This window comes from Pelodiscus sinensis, chromosome 19, assembly GCF_052426305.1.
Source record: "Pelodiscus sinensis isolate ZL-2025 chromosome 19, ASM5242630v1, whole genome shotgun sequence".
Lineage (NCBI taxonomy): Eukaryota > Metazoa > Chordata > Testudines > Trionychidae > Pelodiscus > Pelodiscus sinensis.
Genome location: NC_143070.1, coordinates 22,191,509 through 22,210,676, shown reverse-complemented (window position 1 = coordinate 22,210,676; position 19,168 = coordinate 22,191,509). Strand labels below are relative to the sequence as shown.

Below are 19,168 nucleotides of genomic sequence, written 5' to 3'. Positions count from 1 at the left end.
AATCCCTCCACCCCCTACTGCCTGACATTCCCTCCTCCCTCATGGCAAAGCAACTGGGGGAGGGGAGCTGGGAGTTTGCTCCTCACACTGGGAGGCTGTCACATGACTGGTGCCTCCTTCCCCAAGCAGAACCCAGAGGGCATAAAAGTTCTCTTTGAGAACAGTGGTGAGGAGCCCGCTGGCGCATATGGTTCATTAGGGCAATCTGAGTGCAGCTGCCAGGCCTTGTGCTGGTGTTGTCCGACGGCAGGCATCTCACCTGCAGCTCCCAGTGGCCATGGTTCCCTGTTCCCGGCCAGGGGAGCTGTGGGAAGTGGCAGCCAGCATGGCCCTGTGGCCCCTTTGTTTCCTGTAGTTACATTGATCTATGGCTGTAAAGCTTTGTGACTGACAGCATCACTGTCATTCATTGCTCCCCATTGGCTGACAGTCCCCCTCCCCCACACTAATTCCTTACAACTGTGAACATCCGAACAGAGAATATTTTTAAATTAAACCTTCAAAACCACCACTTGAGGGAACTGTTTAAATCCATCGATGTTTACAAAATGCTTCTCAACAAACATCTCTCCAGCCTGTGAGTCTCCAGGAGAAATTTCAACCAAGCCGTGCCCCAGCTCACTGGTCAGAGCTCCCCTGAGAGGTGAGACCCTCACTCAGAGCTGTGTCCCCACCCAAGAGAGGAAGGGGAAATGAGCCCCAAGCTACTGCCCCCAGGCGAGCAGGAGCAGAAGTGGGCTGAATATTCTCAGGGACACCACAGCAACATCCCTTCTCCCCCTCAGAAGGGGTTTCCTGCATGGAATAGCCCAAGCCCCGGCCTCCAGGAGAGGGGCCATCCCCATCCTAGATGGGGATTCCCAGCAGCAGCCATGGGAAGGTGGAAGCCAGTAAATGCAGAAAAAAGGACACCAGGAGTGGGAGAAATTAACAATCTGCTTTATTTGCAAAGAAGGAACAAAGATAGACTCCTGTCCCCACCCCACTCAGCCTGGCACTTTGCATCCCAGCCCAGCACTCCTCCAGGCACCCACCAGAGAGCAGCATTCGCACATGGGGGCTCAAAAGTGGAGAGAGTTCCTGAGGCACCAACACAAAAGGAAACACTCTGGGGCTGTCTCTACACTGGCCACTTATTCTGGAAAATCAGCCGCTTTTCCGGAATAACTTGCCAGCTGTCTACACTGGCCCCTTGAATTTCTGGAAAAGCACTGACGATCTACTGTAAAATCATCAGCGCTTTTCCGGAAAAACTATGCTGCTCCCATTTGGGCAAAAGTCCTTTTCCGGAAAACTGTTCCGGAAAAGGGCCAGTGTAGACAGCACAGATTTCTTTTCTGCAAAAAAGCCTCGATTGTGAAAATGACGATTCCGGAAAAGTATCCTGCCAATGTAGATGCGCTTTTTCCGGAAATACTTATAACAGAAAACTGTTCCGTTTTAAGCATTTCCGGAAAAGGGTGCCAGTGTAGACGTAGCCTGGGTGTCGGCACGGAGAACAGCCCTGTGGCCAGGCTGCAGCTGGCCCAGCTCAGGTGGATCCAGCCTGCAGGAGTTGGGGTGGGAGATTAGAAACCTGCAGTTAGGGTCATCCCCGGAGGGGTGCAGTATCAGGGCAATGTCCTACCCCATGTCACTCATCTTCCCCTGCTCCAATCCCTCCCTACCCCCACTGCTGAGAGATACTGACCATTGTCATTGCTCCAACCACACACACAGCTTGTGGCAAATGATACAACATGATTACAATGAAAATTCTGGCAAATGATCATTTGTGTTGTGTTCTCCATACATCTAACTAACTGGAGATCAAAGTGTCCGACCCAACTGCCTTCACACAGAGAGAAAACCCACAACACAGGATGGGCTGTTAAATATTTTCACATTCATAGAGTGAAACATCAGGGAATCTCTTAAGCCTCAAAATCAGGGAAATAAACACATTTGCTCATTTTCGTCTAAAGTGGCTAAACTTGCTTTACTTCTTGCCTTACTACTTGACTGTGTTAGTTACAAAAATTCTATATGTCATTGTGCTCAAACAAATTCCCCAACTTCCTATAAATGAACAAGCTGGAGTAGCCCAGAAAAGCCCAGCAGCAATTATACCCAGAGACGGAACCTGGGCCAGAGATGGAACCAGTCCCACTGTGCTGGGAGGTTCACTGGGATTTCCCTGCCCATGCCTGTGATGCTTTCTCCTGCATCCCTCAGGAACCTGACTTAGGACCACAGAAATCACTCTGGGATCCCTGTGCTTGGAGAGCCCAGGCTGCTGTGGGCAGTGACCCTTGGGGAGGAGTAGCAGTAGAATGGGGAGAGGATAAAACTCTCCATTGCTGGGACAGAGATTCCTGCGTCTAGGGGGGAGAGTGACAGGGAAAGGAGAGAAGCCTCAGACTCACTGGTCCCATTCTAATGGCACTGGAAGGAAAACACCATGTTTCACTGTCCCACTGCTTTGGCATCTAGTGCAGGGGGCAGCAATGTCTGGAACACATGCCGTAAGTGGAACAAGATGATTTTCAGTGGCATGTGCAATGAACAGGCTCTCCCTCACTCCTCCACACCTATACCTGGGAGCCTGTGCTGGCGATCAAGCATCATACACCCTGCAAAATTGGAGCCAGTGCCAACTTCCTGTGTGGGGGCAGGGAGGAGTGAAGGGGAGCCCATTCATTAAGTGTGCCCTGCAGACATGGCACTGAGCTTTGGGGTGGGGGGGAAGAGTCTAGGTACATTTGTGGTGCTGCTGACATAGGATGTGTAATGTGGTGTTATGTGTGCATTGTCTCTGCAGAAGAGGAAAGGACATAAGTCAGCCAAGCTGCCCCTCATGGCAATTTGGCCCCACCCCTTTCTCTACCTGGGACATCAACTTCACAGTGTATTCTTGGGTCTGTCACAGCCCCCAGCCTGAGACCCAATTGCAGCCAGTGGGGGGGGGGGGAGCAGAGAAGATGGGGTGCATGTGTGTGGGCACTGAAGGGCAAAGTCTGGCAGCTCAGGCTGGCCTAGGAAGCCTCAAAGCTCCACGCTGGATCCAGATTGCAGGAAAATGTGCATCTGCTGCTCTGCCACTCCTCACAGGAAAAGCTGGAGTGAGGTCCAGGGCAGGAAACCAAGCAGGGCCCATGGTGAAGAGAAACCCTCTCCCACCCCCCAGCCTCCTGGGAGAGCGGTGCGGCCCTGGGCAGGTGGGTTAAATCTTGGCAACTCACTTTGGAAAGGTTGCTGATCCATGATCTATTGAGCTCTGGCCCATCAGGCAGGAAATGGACATATAATAAATGCTTTTCAGCATGGCCTGGAGCAGTGGTGGGCAAGAAGTGTTTAATGGGGCAGATCTGGCCCACTGCAGCCTCACTGGCACTCTTACTAAAGAGCAGCTGTAGCTGCTTTAAACAGCCAGCTGTACGTAGCCATACAGCCTGGGCAAGAAGGAAAAAGCTTTTTGTGCTGTCTCTGCCCCCTAGTAAAATCCTCCAGCTCCCATTGGCCAGTTTCTGGCCAATAGGAGATGAGAATTTTGCTAAGGGCAGGCGCATCAAATGAAACCTCCTCCCTCCCTGTGTCTGGGAATCAGCCAATCTAGCCACACAGGGAACTAGCAATCACTCTGCTTAAGGTGAGAGGATCCCAGCATCCCTGAAAGACTTGGGGAGGGGAGGATTTAGCAGCCTTTATGCATACACCCTTTTCAGGGAAGAGTGAGGGAGCCTAGCCAAGTGGTGGTGGCAGATGGGGAATTGGGATGGGTGTCAAGAGGTAAACTGGGGGCTGCCTTAAGTGTCCTTCTTATAATGTCCATGGCAGGGGGATCCCAGCTGGGACAGGAAGGGAGAAGAAGAACTTGAGGCAGTCACAGGGAACATCTGAAAAAGTTTGTATCTGTTTCTTCTCCCACCTATGGCCCAGCAGCCAGGGCTGCAGCTGGCAGGAGAGGTGATGAGGATCACACACGTACACCTGGGCTGTGTCTAGACTGGCCAGTTTTTCCAGAAAATCAGCCACTTTTCTGGAAAAACTTGCCAGCTGTCTACACTGGCCGCTTGAATTTCCGCAAGAACACTGACGATCTCATGTAAGATTATCAGTGTTCTTGCGGAAATACTATGCTGCTTCCGTTCGGGCAAAAGCCCTCTTGTGCAAATCATTTGCACAAGAGGGCCAGTGTAGACAGCACAGTACTGTTTTGCACAGAAAAGCCCCGATGGCTAAAATGGCGATCAGGGCTTTTTTGCGCAAAAGCGCGTCTAGATTGGCACTGATGCTTTTCCGCAAAAAGTGCTTTTGCAGAAAAGCATCTATGCCAATCTAGATGCTCTTTTCCGAAAACGCTTTTAACAGAAAACTTTTCCGTTAAAAGCATTTCCGAAAAATCATGCCAGTCTAGACGTAGCCCTGGGGTTTACTCAGACCAGGCAGAGCCAGAGGGCCAGCTGTCTCCTCACCCCACAGCTGGACAGCTGAAAACCTGGGACCCAAATCTCACTCATCTGTTTGTGGAATAAGGCAGGGCACTTAGAGACTTTCCCTTGGCCATAAAGCAGTCTCTAATGCCCAGTGCTAATGCAATCTAAGAGGTTTCTTCCCTGGGGGATTTGCTGATGCAGGAGTTGTGTGGATTCTCTGATGCCTAGTAAGGTGTGAGGTGCGCCCAAAGCTTTTCCCACAGTCAAAGCACTTATATGGTCTCTCACCTGTGTGGGTTCTCTCATGTACAGTCAGGTCTGATCGTTGAGTGAAACCTTTCCCACACTCATGGCATTTATATGGTCTCTCTCCTGTGTGGGTTCTCTCATGTCTAATGAGGGCTGATCGTTCAGTGAAACCTTTCCCACATTCCTGGCATTTATATGGTCTCTCTACAGTATGGTTTCCTCCATTGTCAGTAAGATCACTGAAACCTTTCCCACACTCATGGCATTTAAATGGGCTCTCCCCTGTGTGCGCACTCTGATGCATAATAAGGTATGAAGTCTGACTGAAGCTTTTCCCACAGTCAAAGCACTTCCCTGGTCTCTTTCCTGTGTGGGTTCTCTCATGGACAGTAAGGGTTGATTGCATTATGAAACCTTTCCCACATTCATGGCATTTATATGGTCTCTCTCCTGTGTGGATTCTCTCATGGACAGTAAGGGCTGATCGTACAGTGAAACCTTTCCCACATTCATGGCATTTATATGGTCTCTCTCCTGTGTGGGTTCTCTCATGGACAGTAAGGGCTGATCGCATAGTGAAACCTTTCCCACATTCATGACATGTATATGGTCTTGCTCCTGTGTGGATTCTCTCATGGACAGTAAGGGCTGATCGCATTGTGAAACCTTTCCCACATTCATGGCATTCATATGGTCTCTCTCCTGTGTGGGTTCTCTTATGGACAGTAAGGGCTGATCGTACAGTGAAATCTTTCCCACATTCTTGGCATTTATATGGTCTCTCTCCTGTGTGGGTCCTCTCATGGACAGTAAGGGCTGATCGCATAGTGAAATCTTTCCCACATTCATGGCATTTATATGGTCTTGCTCCTGTGTGGATTCTCTCATGTATAGTAAGGGCTGATTGATCAGTGTAATCTTTCCCACACTCATGGCATTTATATGGTCTCTCTCCAGAGTGGGTTCTCTCATGGACAGTAAGGGCTGATTGATCAATGTAATCTTTCCCACATTGATGACATTTATATGGTCTCTCTCCTGTGTGTACTCTCTGATGCATAATAAGGTAAGAACTCTGACTGAAGTTTTTCCCGCAGTCAAAGCACTTGTATGGCCTCTCGCCGGTGTGGGTTCTCTCATGTCTAATGAGTGCCGATCGCATAGTGAAACCTTTCCCACATTTATGGCATTGGTATGGTCTCTCTCCTGTGTGGGTTCTTTCATGGAGAGTAAGTGATGATCGCATAGTGAAACCTTTCCCACATTCATGGCATTTATATGGCCTCTCTCCTGTGTGGGCTCTCTCATGTGTAACGAGGACTGATTGCCTAGTGAAACCTTTTCCACATTCATGGCATTTATATGGTCTCTCTCCAGTGTGGGTTCTCTCATGTCTAAGAAGGGCTGATGGCTCAGTGAAAGCCTTCCCACACTCATGGCATGTATATGGTCTCTCTCCTGTGTGGGTTCTCTCATGGACAGTAAGAGCTGATCGTACTATGAAACCTTTCCCACATTCATGGCATTTATATGGTCTCTCTCCTGTGTGGGTTCTCTCATGGACAGTAAGGGCTGATCGCATAGTGAAACCTTTCCCACATTCATGGCATTTATAAGGTCTTTCCCCTGTGTGCACTCCTTGATGGATAATAAGGTGTGAACTCTGACTGAAGCTTTTCCCACACTGATGGCACTTATATGGTCTCTCTCCTGTGTGGGTTCCCACATGTCTAAGAAGGGCTGATCGCTCAGTAAAACCTTTCCCACACTTGTGGCATTTATATGGCCTCTCTCCTGTGTGGATTCTCTGATGTAAAATAAGGTTTGACCTCTGAGAGTTTTCCCCACATTCCAAGCATCTATATGGCCTCTCTCCAGTGTGGGTTTGTTGTTGTCTATTAAGATTTGATATCAAAGTGAAGCTTTTCCCACACTCAAAGCATTTATGGGATTTCTCTCCCATAGGGATAATGTCATGTTCAATACGGGATGACAGTTCAGTCAAAGCTTTTCCACTCTCAAGGTACTTGCAGAATCTCTCTCCTGAGTGCCCTATCTGGGGCAGATTAAGGCCTGACTTCTCACTGAATTTTTCCCCACAGTCTGAGTATTCACAGGATTTCTTTCCATTGCAATTTGACTGCTGGGCTGGAGTTTCCTTGAGATCTCTGGATCCTCCCCCACATTCAATGGATTGCTCCACTTTCCTGCTTGGATTGTTCTTCAGCTGCTTCTCTGACCTGTGTCGACTTTGCCAGGCTTCCCCTTGTTGTACACTCTGGGAAAAATCCCCTTCAGCTTCTTCCACAAATGTTCCTTGAGATTCTACCAGTTCAGAACCTTCCTGCTGTTGATTCTCCTCATTGTTCTCCCTCACTGTACTAGCACCTGCTGGGAGAGAGAGAATCCAGGTAGGAGTCACTATCTGTTGCAGGGCAGAAAGAACCAACAGGGGAATCCCAAAGACAGAAAGCACTGCACAATTTCTTGGATCTGGACTTCCAACACTCCGGTCATCTGAAGAAGTGGGTTGTGCCCACGATACCAACATGTTTTGTTAGTCTCTAAGGTGCTACTGGACTATTTGTTGTTTTTTAAGCACAATAGTAGTTCGGTAGACTGAGACATCGGATTCTGTCTCCACAACTCTCAGAAACTCCCAGGGAAGGAAAAGTAGGGAAGGAACTCCTGACTGACAACAGGATGGCTGTAGAGTTATGGCAGATATTTGCCAGGGTGATACCTGCAGCCCTACCTGGGATACATGGGGCGGAAGTAAGAACTTTTGTTTACTGCTCATTTTGGGGAGTCTCAGCTTTTCCTGCACTTACTGGAAGGTTTCTGTGTCAGTTTCCCTGACTCCTCACCTGTGTAGATGCATCTCTGGATCTCCATTTCTTTGGAGTGCTGAAGATATTGGACCCACAGCTCTTCCCCTTGTTCCAGCCAAGCGATTAGGTCAGGTTTCGGAATGAAGAATCCTGTACAAAAGTGAAATCAGTCAAGGTTAAGGCACAAAGAGTCTGGGCAGAGCATGTGTCACAAGGAACATTCCCTGAGCTCAGTATGATCCTACATAGGATTGGGGTAACTCAGACATCTTGTTCTCCCTCACTGTCCTAGCACCTACTGGGAGGGAGAGAATCCAGGCAGGAGTCACTCTCTGGTGCTGGGCAGAAAGAACCAACAGGGGAATACCAAAGACAGAAAGGGGACAGAATGGGGTGGGGGAATGTGATGAAGTTGAGATTGTATTCACTCTGTTTGCTTTCTTGTGTTGCATGTGATTTCTACTGCCCTGTAATAACCCCATGTGTGTGCCTCAGTTCCCTGGGCACTGCACCACTATCTAGATGACAATGGGAATTACTCACTGAGGGAGGATAAACAGGCCAGCATGTTCACAATGGCCCAGGCTTATTGTAATCTGAGCCTGGGAGGGGTGTGAGTCCAGGTGACACCATATGCAAAGGAAGCTTGTCAAAGGCTTGAGGTGGGGCTGGTTGCAGCCAGGGATGAACTGTGGAGGGTGAAAGTGAGTCTTGCTGGCTTGGGGGCAGATCCCTTGGCTCTGGGCCCCCTTCTCCCCAAAATGGATTGTACTTACTCCTCCAAGTTCCTGTGCTAACAATAGTGATAGAAATGTAGCCGTGTTTGTCTGGTGTAGCTGAATCAAAAAACAGGACTATGTAGCACTTTAAAGACTAATAAGATGGTTTATTAGGTGATGAGCTTTCGTGGGCCAGACCCACTTCCTCTCACGGGTCTGGCCCACAAAAGCTCATCACCTAATAAACCATCTTGTTAGTCTTTAAAGTGCTACATAGTCCTGTTTTTTGACTGTGCTAACAAGTCTGTTCTAGGAATGCTAAGACGTGGGTATATAACTAATCATGCAATCAATAGAATTGTTATCAACTACATGATTAGTTTATAAGGGATGAAGTGTGCTCAGATTCAGGTTGTGCCAGTCTGGGAGGTACCCCTGCAGCAGCTCTGCAGTTTAAATACAGGCTGGCTGTGTCTACACTGCACCCCTTTTCCGGAAAAGGGATGCAGATGAGACAAGTCGGAATTGCAAATGAAGCAGGGGATTTAAATATCCCCCACTTCATTTGTATAAACATGGCTGCCGCTTTTTTCCGGCTCGGGGCTTTGCTGGAAAAAAGCGCCAGTCTAGACGGGGATCTTTCGGAAAATAAAGCCTTTTCCGAAAGGTCCCTTATTCCTGATTTTAAAGATCCCCGTCTAGACTGGCGCTTTTTTCCGGCAAAGCCCTGAGCCGGAAAAAAGCGGCAGCCATGTTTATACAAATGAAGGGGGGATATTTAAATCCCCCGCTTCATTTGCAATTCTGACTTGTCTCATCTGCATCCCTTTTCCGGAAAAGGGGTCCAGTGTAGAGAGAGCCTAAGAGCTGGGCTTGCTCAGTCTCAACTCTGACCAGGTCTAGCAGCCAGTGTCCACAGGGGGTCCCAGCAGGAAGTTAAGATCCTCTGTGGACAGGAATTGCTGCTGGAGCAGTCCCTGCCCACGCTGAGCCTGGGCCTACTTCCTGGCAGCTTCCAATGGCCCCTTCACCCACACTGCTACCTGATAGCACCAGCTCCTGCTCCCCCGGTCTCCACTGCCTTTGAAATTTGAGTCTAGGCTTATCGGATAATCAACTACACACATTCCTAATCTGTTCCATGCTGTATCCCTGTGAAGTAATTAACTTGCTGTTCTACCTGCTGACTGACGCACAACTGGCTGTGGTGGGTGGTGCAGGGCTCAATGGCTCCCCACATCTCAGTGACAAAGAGTGTTGTCATACCCGCTCTAGTACACACACAGCTCTGGGGTTAAACTCTGGGCTATTTCAAAGGTAGGTGAACGGTGTGTGTAGGAGAAATAACGTCGGTGGGACAGTACCCTGCTTCTGGCCACTGAAAACTGGGAAGATGGGGATGAATTAGTATGTTCTTTAAGTGTCTGACACCCCTGTTCACCAGAAGGAAGCGTGGTGATGAACATTGTTGGGATATGTAAGAATTAATAGGTGTCTGGGAAGGCAATATAATCATGTAGGAATCTAGCTAGAGAAGGCATTGTGCTTTGAATATTTTTTTTTCCCCTTCATCCTTGCAGCCTGGAAAAATAAAGAGTCTGGCCAATGCAGGTATTGTCCTTTCTGATATATAAACATGCTCTTTCCCCTCATTCTTGCAGCTGAAGGATAAACTTAACTGTTATCAATATGACCCCTGCTGTTAAAGTCTGGTCTTTGTAAAGAGGTACATGCTTGAACACAGGTATACAAAAGGAGGGGACAAGTGAAACTGATTTGAACCCTGTTGTAAGGCCTGCAAAATGACAGTGAGGGGACAAATGATGACTGGAGGGAATTTGGTGCAAAGGGGCATGACCTGTATATGCATGCAATTGTAAGTGGTCAGTAAAAGGGGGGTAATTACCATGTAAGAAAGTACAAAAGACCTTGCCTTTTGTTTGGGCATTTGCAGAAACTTTGCAGAAACTTTTTTTCTCCTGAGTATCCTGGAGGTTTTTGCCCTGGAATGCATTCCTGAATAAAGCTGGTGGCTTAAGAAGGGTGTCTGGAATTGATTTGGTAGGGGTTTTGGGCCCCCATCCGAACCCTCGGATTAAATTCTCCGTCATTTATGGTGTCAGGAGCGGGATGGATCGGGACACCAGGCGATTGTGACGAGCCGGACTGGAGAGACTGAACAGAAAGGCGCCATACAAATCGGTAAGAGATCCGTGTTAAAAATCTCACTGTTCTGTTCCTCTCTCCTTGTCCTGAACGGCTGCTTTCACTGGCGGTAAGCGTCCACCCTACGTTAGAACATCCTTCCCAAGCAACTGTAAGTCTTTCTCTTTTCTTTTTCTTTATTTTTTTGGTTTTGAATAAGTTTTTGTTTAAAAGGGGACTGTGGGAAGACACAGAAACAGGGTCAGCTCAGGCTTGAAGCTGAGAGGAAGGCAGGTTAGTGCCGGATTGGAACTGTCTTATAGGTAATAGGACAGGGATTATGGGGAATAAAGGATCTAAGATAGATCCAAAAACCCCATTGGGTAAAATGCTGCAGATTTATAGCCAGCCAGGGAAATTGCCAGCAGGTCTTAAGCTCAGGAGGCTGGCAAAGCTCACACACGCGTGGAATGAATATACTTATGTAGAATCAGAATTGCAATTCCCAGTTCAAGGTACCTTTCAATTAGAGAAATTAAATTATTTAAAGGGTGTCTTAGAGTCCAGTCACCCCTCCCAGATGAATTATTGCCACCTCTGGGATGATCAAGCCTCTAAATTAAGAGATAAATCTATAATGGCTAGCCTAAAGGACTCAAATGAAAAACTGAAAAAACAATTGGCAGAAATAAAGGAGAAATCTGACTCCTCTAAAGTTTGTCCACCTCCGTACGTTCCTACACCAAGCGTGCCCAGCGGAATTTACCCATCCATCTCGAAACCACCAGCTCCGCTGCCAGACCCACCTGAAGATCTATTGGACCTGTGGGTCCCCAATTTCCCGGCTCCCCTTCCCACCGACCTGCCCCAGCATCACCAAATATTGCTTACCGATCATTCAGCTGCATCAGCCCAATTTAAATCCCCCGCACATACTCACACCTCTGCAGGGGCAGTGGGGAATGTCAACCTGGCCAATAAAACTTCAGACTGTGAGCATACTCAGAGTCCAGTAATTCTGAAGTAGTCAGAAGTCTCCTCAAAAATGCTGCAGCGGACATTGGCAAAAGACTTAAAGGACCTGGGGTTTGTTATAACTAAAATAGATCCCAAAAATAACTCAGTGACTATAAGTAATGAAGTAAATAAGGATGTGATTATTGAAGTTGGACCTAAAAGTTTTCCTGGACTGTTTAAAGAGAATATTAATCTTTTCCCACTAAGACAATTTCCTAATCCAGCAGGGGGCGCCCCAGCACTTATCCATGTCCCCTGGACACCTAATGACATCATGAATTTTAAGTTTACTCTCCCAAAAATAAGAGAGGATCCTGTGGGCTTGCAAAGGGAGTTGCGCCAGATTTTTGAAGTTTATCAGCCTACCCACAGAGACGTTGACATGCTACTCTCGGGAATAATAGAACCCCATGAGAAGCAAGCTCTTTACACCCAAGCAAGGCGAGGCCCTGGGGATACTTCTGTCCACCTGGGTGAGCAATGGCCCCAAGATTTGCCAGGAATTCCTGCTACTGCTGCAGAACGTACCGGGCTAGCAAATGACCGTACAGGTCTCCTGAATGCAATTACCGAAATGGTTCCAGTGCAAACTGATTGGTCTAAAGTATATAACTGCAAACAGAAGCCAGATGAAAGCCCTGTTGATTTTCAGGCAAGGCTCTTTGCAGCCATGAGAAAGTATAGCACCTTTAACCCAAATGATGCCAATATGCGCACTATGGTAGTAACCACCTTTGTGCAGAATTTAAGACCAGAAATTGGAGACAAGATTATTAATAATATGATTGGATGGAAAATGGAAACTACTGAGAAAATTTTGGAAGCTGCAACTCAGTTCTTTGACAACTTGCAAATAGAAAAACAAAAGAATAAGGAACTTAAAAATACCCTAATGGCACTACAAATACAAGATTTACAAGGCCACGGGCAACCAAAAGGTCAGAGGGAAGGCCTAAACAGACCCCGGCGTGGCCCCCAACCTAATGATGTGTGTAATTACTGTGGTGGGTTTGGCCATTGGAAAAATGAATGCCGTAAAAGACGACAAACTAGATTTAACCAGGGCCCCAACAGACAGTCCGGACCATCGTCACAAGGACAGAGGTGGCCCAATACTAACCCCTTTCCAGCAGGTGCACCCAACAGAGACTACCCTCCGGAGGACCGACAAAGGAGTAATCCGTTCTGACTATGCCCAGAGGTTACTGATAATACATTGCAATGCTCTCTGTTACCTTCTGTCTCTCTTTCTGCTACACCTGATGCCTTAGTTTCATTTTCCGTTAATGGAAACAAACATGAATTTCTAATTGATCCTGGTGCCTCTCTTTCCACAATAAGAGAGGATGAAGCTCCCAGTCTGGCCAGAACTGGAGAAATAGTAAATGCTGTGGGGGTGGGGGGAGTAAGTATACCCCATGCAATGAGTGAACCGTGTTCCTTAACCATTGGGCCTTTGACAGAGGAACATGCCTTTCTGTTATCTCCCAGTACGCCTGTAAACTTGATGGGTAGAGATCTGCTGTGTAAATTGAATGCTACAATTTATTGTTCCCCTGAAGGGGTCTTTGTTGATATACCCCATAATCAGGCACCAAATTTCCTCATGATGTTAACAACAGACGGACAAGGTATAAACCCAGACTCCAAACTGGAGAGTGTGGAGCTGGACCAGGTACCAACGTCTTTGTGGGCTTCTCACTCCAATGAAGTTGGGAAACTGTTAACAGCAGAGCCTGTACGGATCAGGTATAAACACGGCCGGCCTTACCCTCGAGTGTCTCAGTACCCCTTGTCCCAGGAAGCAGAGGAGGGCATAGCGCCTGTAATCTCCTCCCTGTTGGAACAAGGAGTGCTCATAAGAACACAGTCTGTGTGTAATACCCCAATACTTCCAGTCAAAAAGGAGGGGAAATTTGATGATCAAGGAAGACAGATCTATAGATTTGTGCAGGACCTAAGAGCTGTAAATCAGTTTGTTATCCCCAGATTTCCTGTGGTTCCTAATCCAGCAACAATATTGTCCTCTATCCCTGCAGGTGTTAAATGTTTCTCTGTCATAGATTTATGTTCAGCCTTCTTCTCCATTCCCACTGATAAGGATTCACAGTTTTTGTTTGCTTTTTCCTATAAAGGGGAGCAGCTGACCTGGACCAGACTTCCTCAAGGGTATACTGAAAGTCCCACCCTTTTCTCACAACTGTTAAAAAGGGACCTTGATTCAATTTCTTTGCCAAAAGAGTCTACCCTTGTTCAGTATGTTGATGATTTACTGATAGCCTCACCAAATCATGAAGCATGTAAAACAGATACTGTTCATTTGCTGTGTGAATTAGCAAAGAGGGGTCACAAAGCCTCCAAGGCAAAGCTCCAGTTCTGTAAAGCAGAGGTTAAATATTTGGGTCACCTCATATCCCAAGAAGGGCGAAAGCTTACTGATAAACGCATAACCTCTGTTCTTTCTCTCCCTCGCCCAGTAACTAAGAAACAGGTTCGGTCTCTCTTAGGTGCTGCTAGCTATTGCAGACAATGGATTCCTAATTTCTCTGGTCTTGTAAAACACCTTGTATCTCTGACATGTGACAAGGTGAAGGATCCCGTCCCGTGGACAGAGGAGGAAGAAAAATCCTTTCAAAAAGTGAAAGCTGCTTTGGTCTCTCCACCCTCTCTTGGGCTCTCTGATTATGATAAACCCTTTACTCTTTTTTGCCACGAACAGGATCAGGTCGTTTCGGGAGTATTATGTCAGCCATTTGGAAATCGCCTTCGTCCTGTAGCTTATTTTAGTGCTCAGCTTGACCCAGTAGCAAAGGGTTTCCCCCCGTGTCTTAGAGCTGTAGCCGCACCTGCTGTACTATTAGAAAAAAGTCAATGCCTGTGGGAGGGTTTCGGGGTGCGATCACCCCCTGCCGGTCCGAGAGGGGGGTCTGAGGACCCCTTTGGTCCTCCTTTCGTTCTGCGTTGTCCCTGGACCACCGATGTGGGGTCCGGGCCCCTGGGGTGCGATCACCCCCTCCCAGCCGGAAGGGGGGGTCAGCGAACCCCGGGCCGTGAGTACCCGCCGAGCGGGGTGGGGCCGAAGCCCCTAGCTTTAAGTCTTCCCCCCCGGTCCGGGGTTCTAGTTTGGTCCCTGTCAGTTAGTGTGGCTGTCGGGTGCTGGACGCTCCCCATGTGGAGGGAGGGGGACCTGGTCCCGCCCTCTCTCCGGGTCTCAGCCCGGGGCCCTAAGCGCCGGGGCCACTAGCGCCCCGGCACGGTGGACGGGGGGGGGGTGAGGATTCTCCCCCCTTTGTCACATCCACCCACGGTCGCCAGAAGCGCCCTGCCCCGGGCTCCTTCCTCCCTCCTGTTGGATCTGCCGGCCGATCCCCGTCGCCCGGGCGCCTACCTCAACTCGGCGGTCCGCGACATCCGATGTTCCGTCGGAGTCTCGGGGGTGAGTTCTCCGGCCCTGGCGTGCTCCTGTCCGTCCCGGTCCCTCCTGGCTCGGCGCGGCGGGGTCCGCCCGCCGTCTGGTGAGGGGCTGAGCACTCGCCAGGGGCAGTGGCTGTCCCGGAGGCCCCGGGACCAGCGCCGGGCTGTGTGGCGCTCACGCTCCGTCCTGCGGCGGGGGTTGCTCCTCCGCTGCCGCGAGGAGCCTGCGCCCTGCTTCTCCGGCGGCGGGCACTTTTAAACTGGCCCGCCGCGCCGGCCGCCACTCGGGGCCCCGCCCCTTCTGGGCACGTCCCCGCTGTCGGCCCTCGCCAGTGGCCGTGCGCTCTGGCCCCGCCTTCCCTGAGTGCGCCGGCGGGGGGTGAGCCGCCCATCAGCTGCCGGCGCAGGCGCGGGGGAAGCGCCCCCACCTGCCGCCCCCGGCGGCTGGAGTTGCGGGGTTGCTGGGGGGTCTGGGGCTGGCCGGCAGAACCCCACCGGCGGGGACTCCGCTCGCCCCGCCCCCGGGAGAGTGACGGCCGGCGGGGGCTCCGCTCCCCCTGCCCCTGATCAGGGGCCGGCCCATCACAGCCTGGTATTGGGTCACCACCTGACACTTGCTGTACCCCATGCAGTGCAAGCTTTGTTGAATAAGACTAAGACCCAGCATTTGTCAATGCAAAGACTGACTAACTATGAGAAAGCCCTTTTAGGAGCCCAGAATGTCTCTATAGTACGCTGTTCTACTTTAAATCCTGCCACCCTTTTTCCTAACCCTACTGATGGAGAGCCCCATGAGATGGAACCCCATGATTGTTTAGCATTGGTGGACCTCACTTGTACCCCACGATCTGATCTAAGGGACATTCCTTTGTCCAATCCTGATTTAGTGTATTACACTGATGGGTCATGTAAAAGGGATGAAAGGGGAAACCTTATAAGCGGGTATGCTGTTGTTTCTGATCATGCAATAATTGAAGCTCATTCTCTTCCAGGGATAAAAAGTGCACAAGCTGCTGAACTAATTGCTCTCACTCGTGCCTGTATTTTAGCTACTGATCAATCTGTTAACATTTATACTGATTCAATGTATACTTTTAATATCTGTCATTCTGTAGGTCAGATTTGGAAACATCAAGAATTCTTAACATCCTCGGGAAGTGCTATTTCTAATGGATCCCTTGTTAATGACCTCTTGCTTGCTATTCAATTACCTTTTGCTATTTCTATTATGCATTGCAGTGCTCATACTGATAAAACTGATACTGCATCAGTAGGAAACAGACGGGCAAATTTTGCAGCCAAGAATGCAGCTGCCTGTGGACCTCCTGCTCCATTTCAAATCCTGGTTGCTGTTTCTGTTCCCCTGACTCTAAATGATTTATCCCTGTTGCAATCTTGGGCACCTGAGAAGGAACGACACAATTGGTACAAAGCTAGGTGTCGTATTCAAGATAATAACATTTGGCTTTCACCAGACGGACGACCTGTGGCTCCTTCTACGTTGGTGTCCCACTTTGCTACCATTACCCATGGATTAGGACATATGAACAAAAGGGGGGTAGCAGACCAGATTCTGAAGCATTGGTATGCACCCGGGATTCACCAAGCTGCTGCTAAAATCAACAGCAATTGCGCTACTTGCCAAAAGTTCTCTACCCAGGGTGGAGAAAAGACTACTCTGAGTGCTCATACTTGGGCCTATGGACCCTTCCAATATTTGCAGATTGATTTTATAGAGTTAACCCTTTCCTGTGGGTTCAAGTATTGTCTGGTTATTGTATGTGTGTTCAGTGGTTGGGTGGAAGCTTTCCCTTGCCGCCGAGCGGACGCCACTACTGTGGTGAAGAAATTAGCTACTGAGGTGGTTCCCAGATTTGGAATCCCTTTAAAAATTGACTCGGATAAGGGAACCCATTTCACGGCCAAAATCCTGCAAGATCTGTGTAGAGCCCACCACATAGAACAACGATTCCATACTCCATATCATCCCCAAAGTTCAGGGCATGTTGAAAGGAAAAACCTCAATATCAAACGGAAGTTAAGCAAGATTATCTCTGATACTGGACTCAAGTGGCCACAGGCATTGCCCCTTGCCCTCATGCATATCCGAAATACCCCAAACCGCAAACATGGTCTCACCCCTCATGAAATCCTATTTGGGAGGCCAATTTTACTTGGATTTGAGCCTCCTGGAAAAATTAATCCTTCCCACTTGTCTGAATGTTATGATGAACTACTTCAATACTGTATACATCTGTCTAAAATTGCTTTTAGTCTCTCCTCTCAGGTTGCAGAAGCCTTACCTGTCCCAACTGATGTGCCTTGCCATGATGTGCAACCAAGAAACTGGGTCCTGATAAAAGAATTCCGGAGGAAAGACTGCCTATCTCCAAGGTGGAATGGTCCCTTCCAAGTCCTGCTGACTACCAACACGGCTGTGAAGGTAGCCGAGCGAGATTCTTGGATACACGCAAGCCACGTGCGCCGCACCGTTGACCCTCAGAAGTTGTGTCAATTTGCCTCTCCCGACATATTGTCTCCTACTAAACCTGTCAGCCCAGAGCCAGAAGAGAACAACTTTCTACCGCTTTCTGAGAAAGAAATTGAATCACTTCTCCTGAACGAGGCATATACATCATCGGAAATCAAAGACCTGGACCTCATTCACTACGCTCTAACTACAGGCCAGATCCCTTCTGGTCCTACTAGTCACGTTGACATTCCACAACAATCTGCACCCGACCTTGCCATTGACCCTACCTGCATTTTGTCAGAGGACGGTGGGTTTTCTACTTATAACCTCCGTCCGCGCAAGTGCTGAAAGGATTACAATCCCTGCACAATGGCTAAACTCTTGTTCCTCCTTTATATAGGCCTTATTTGGCTCCAAGGGGGGAATGGTATTGGTACTAACACCTTTCTGCAGCTGGCAGAAGGTATGGCACGAGCCGCAAACAAAACTAACTGTTGGGTGTGTGCCTGGGCACCACAAAGTGCGCATAGTGGATACCCAATAGGTGCCCTTCCATTAAACAAAACCGGACTAGTAAGTGATGCATTACTGGAACAAAATGACCAAACTGTGTGGTTCAATCAGACTGGGTGCATCCAATTATCATTCAGTGGTACAAGCCCCCTATGTAGGAATCTTACAGGTACCACCTTTGTCTGGAAATCAAGCTGCACACACATTATAACAAAGGTGAATGGGACACATGTATGGCATAATGGTTCCACTATGTCTACCACAAACCTTTGGTGCACCCTATTCAAACCAGAAATAACAACCATATGGGGAGGGACCACTAGTACAGACCTTTGCAAGGAAGGTAACACCACCTTTGGGAACCGAGCCATGATGATATATCAGTCTGACTCGTGGAACATGTATAATTATTGGTGGATATGCGGTAAATTTGCCTATAAAAGGCTTCCGCAGAATGCCTCAGGGTTTTGTTACCTCGGTCTTGTGATACCAGCTATGAGAATTGTTGACACTTTGCCACCAGGGCATATCAGGAATAAGCGGGATGGGTCTTGGGAGAAAGCATGGAACTGGATAGAACAAACTGCCCTTGCAGAAGCTGAAACTACCATTCCATGGGTAGGGCAGGCAAAAACAAATCATGATTTAAAAACAATGTCCCTGCTTATGGAAAAATTCATGAATACCACAGAAAGGGTATTAGGTGTGGTACAGGAAAATTTAAATGAATTAAGAATCTTTACCCAGCAAAACAGACTGGCTCTTGACTATCTACTAGCAGCTCAAGGAGGGGTATGTGGATTAATAGGCCCAGAGTGTTGTGTTAAAGTTTCTGATGTGAGTTCAAACCTAACCACAAGGATAAAGGAAATCCAAACATTGTCTGTCCAGACAAAAACATTTAGAGAGCAGTTGCAAAACTGGAATCCTTTGAATTGGTTGGGAATAGAGTTAAGCGAACTCATGAAGAAAGTGGTGGGAGGAATATTGATGTTCCTTGTCTTAATATGCTCTATATACATAATGATACAGCTAGCCTTATGCTGTATTAAAAGGTGCTTACAAAAGATAGAAAATGTAGCAGAAAGCAAAGTACAACAGATGCTTCTGCTAAATGTACAGAACCCTCCCAAGAAAGACTACAAAGACACTTGCACGTTTGAGGATGAATGGGAAAGGATGCTTCAGATTAATTGTGATCCACAAGTGGATCAAAGGGGGGAATGAAGGATAAACTTAACTGTTGTCAATATGACCCCTGCTGTTAAAGTCTGGTCTTTGTAAAGAGGTATGTGCTTGAACACAGGTATACAAAAGGAGGGGACAGGTGAAACTGGTTTGAACCTGTTGTAAGGCCTGCAAAATGACAGTGAGGGGACAAATGATGATTGG

General features: G+C 48.3%; 1 protein-coding gene across 1 annotated transcript in view; it reads right to left on the bottom strand.

Moving 5' to 3' along the window:
* Window positions 1-918: 918 nt before the first annotated feature.
* LOC102461324 (uncharacterized) overlaps window positions 919-19,168 on the bottom strand; it is a 33,515-nt gene continuing 15,265 nt past the window's right edge. Inside the window, exons 5-7 of the mRNA XM_089771523.1 lie at window positions 13,148-13,213; window positions 7,532-7,645; window positions 919-7,052 (exon numbers count right to left, since the gene is read on the bottom strand). Coding sequence (XP_089627649.1) covers window positions 4,570-7,052; window positions 7,532-7,645; window positions 13,148-13,213 — 2,663 coding nt within the window. The 3' untranslated portion in view covers window positions 919-4,569. The remainder of the gene's footprint in view (window positions 7,053-7,531; window positions 7,646-13,147; window positions 13,214-19,168) is intronic.